The 1,066-nt window shown below is 61.0% G+C and overlaps 1 protein-coding gene across 1 annotated transcript; it reads left to right on the top strand.

The window, feature by feature from the left end:
* Window positions 1-61: 61 nt before the first annotated feature.
* On the top strand, window positions 62-1,061 carry LOC104542023 (retinol dehydrogenase 8-like; the record flags this gene model as incomplete). Its single annotated transcript, XM_010186208.1, has 2 exons — window positions 62-245; window positions 885-1,061. Coding segments are annotated over 2 exons (361 nt in total), but the record flags the coding sequence as incomplete, so codon positions are not given.
* Between the last annotated feature and the right edge of the window lie 5 nt (window positions 1,062-1,066).

Below are 1,066 nucleotides of genomic sequence, written 5' to 3'. Positions count from 1 at the left end.
GGCTGGGGGGACAGGGGGGATTGGGGGATACCAGAGTCCCCAACGCCCCATCCCCGGGCAGGATCAGCCTGGTGGAGCCAGGGCCGGTGACGACCGAGTTCGAGGTGAAGCTGTACGAGGAAGCCAAACGCGCCGACTACTCGCGGACTGACCCCGAGACGGCCGACATCTTCACCAACCTCTACCTGCGGAACTCCAAGGACGTCTTTGCCAGCCTGGGACAGACCCCCGAGGACATCGCAGAGGTGACAGATGGGTGGTCCCACCAGGCTGGGAGCTGCCCTTCTCCCCCCCCCCTGCCTGGCAGCCCCTGACTGGGCTGGGCTCTTTACAGCAGCCTCAATTAGCACTGATGAGGGGCAGCAACCCCCAGATGCCAGTGGGGAGGGGTCCTGCCCCAACAAATCCTTCTCCCTCAGGCCCAGCTGGGAACGGAGATGGGGATAGGGATGGGGATTGGATGGAATGGGAATGGGAATGGGAATGGGAATGGAGATGGGGATGGAGATGGAGATGGAGGTGGGAATGGGGTTGGAGATGGGGGTTGGATGGGATGGGATTTTGGAATGGGAATGGGGATGGGAATGGGGATGGGGATGGAGATGGGAATGGGGATGGAGATGGAGACGGGAATGGGAATGGGGATTGGATGGGGATGGAAAAGAGATGGGGTTGGGATGGGAATGTGGATGGAGATAGGATGTGAAGCGATGGGATGGGAATGGAGTTGCTGATGGGTATGGGATGCAAATAGGATGGAAAGGAGATGGGATGGAGACAGGGATAGGAATGCACTGAGAATGGGGATGGGAATGAGGATGGAGACAGGATAGGGAGGAAGAGGGGTCAAGGACAGGAAGGGGACAGTAACGTCCCCCATGCAGCACACACTGCGGGTGATCGAGGCGGCCCGGCCCCCCTTCCGGCACCAGACCAACGTGGCGTACACGCCGATGGCCGCGCTGAAGCACGCCGACCCCAGCGGCGCCCTCATGACCGAAGCGTTCTACAAGCTGGTGTTCAAGTACGATGCCGTGCTGCGGCTCGGCCTGCGCGCCATCCGCCT

This window comes from Mesitornis unicolor, unplaced genomic scaffold (genome assembly GCF_000695765.1).
Source record: "Mesitornis unicolor isolate BGI_N332 unplaced genomic scaffold, ASM69576v1 scaffold50986, whole genome shotgun sequence".
In the NCBI taxonomy this organism is placed as follows: domain Eukaryota; kingdom Metazoa; phylum Chordata; class Aves; order Mesitornithiformes; family Mesitornithidae; genus Mesitornis; species Mesitornis unicolor.
The sequence above is the reverse complement of the archived record's forward strand: the minus strand, read 5'-3'. Positions and strand labels throughout refer to the sequence as shown.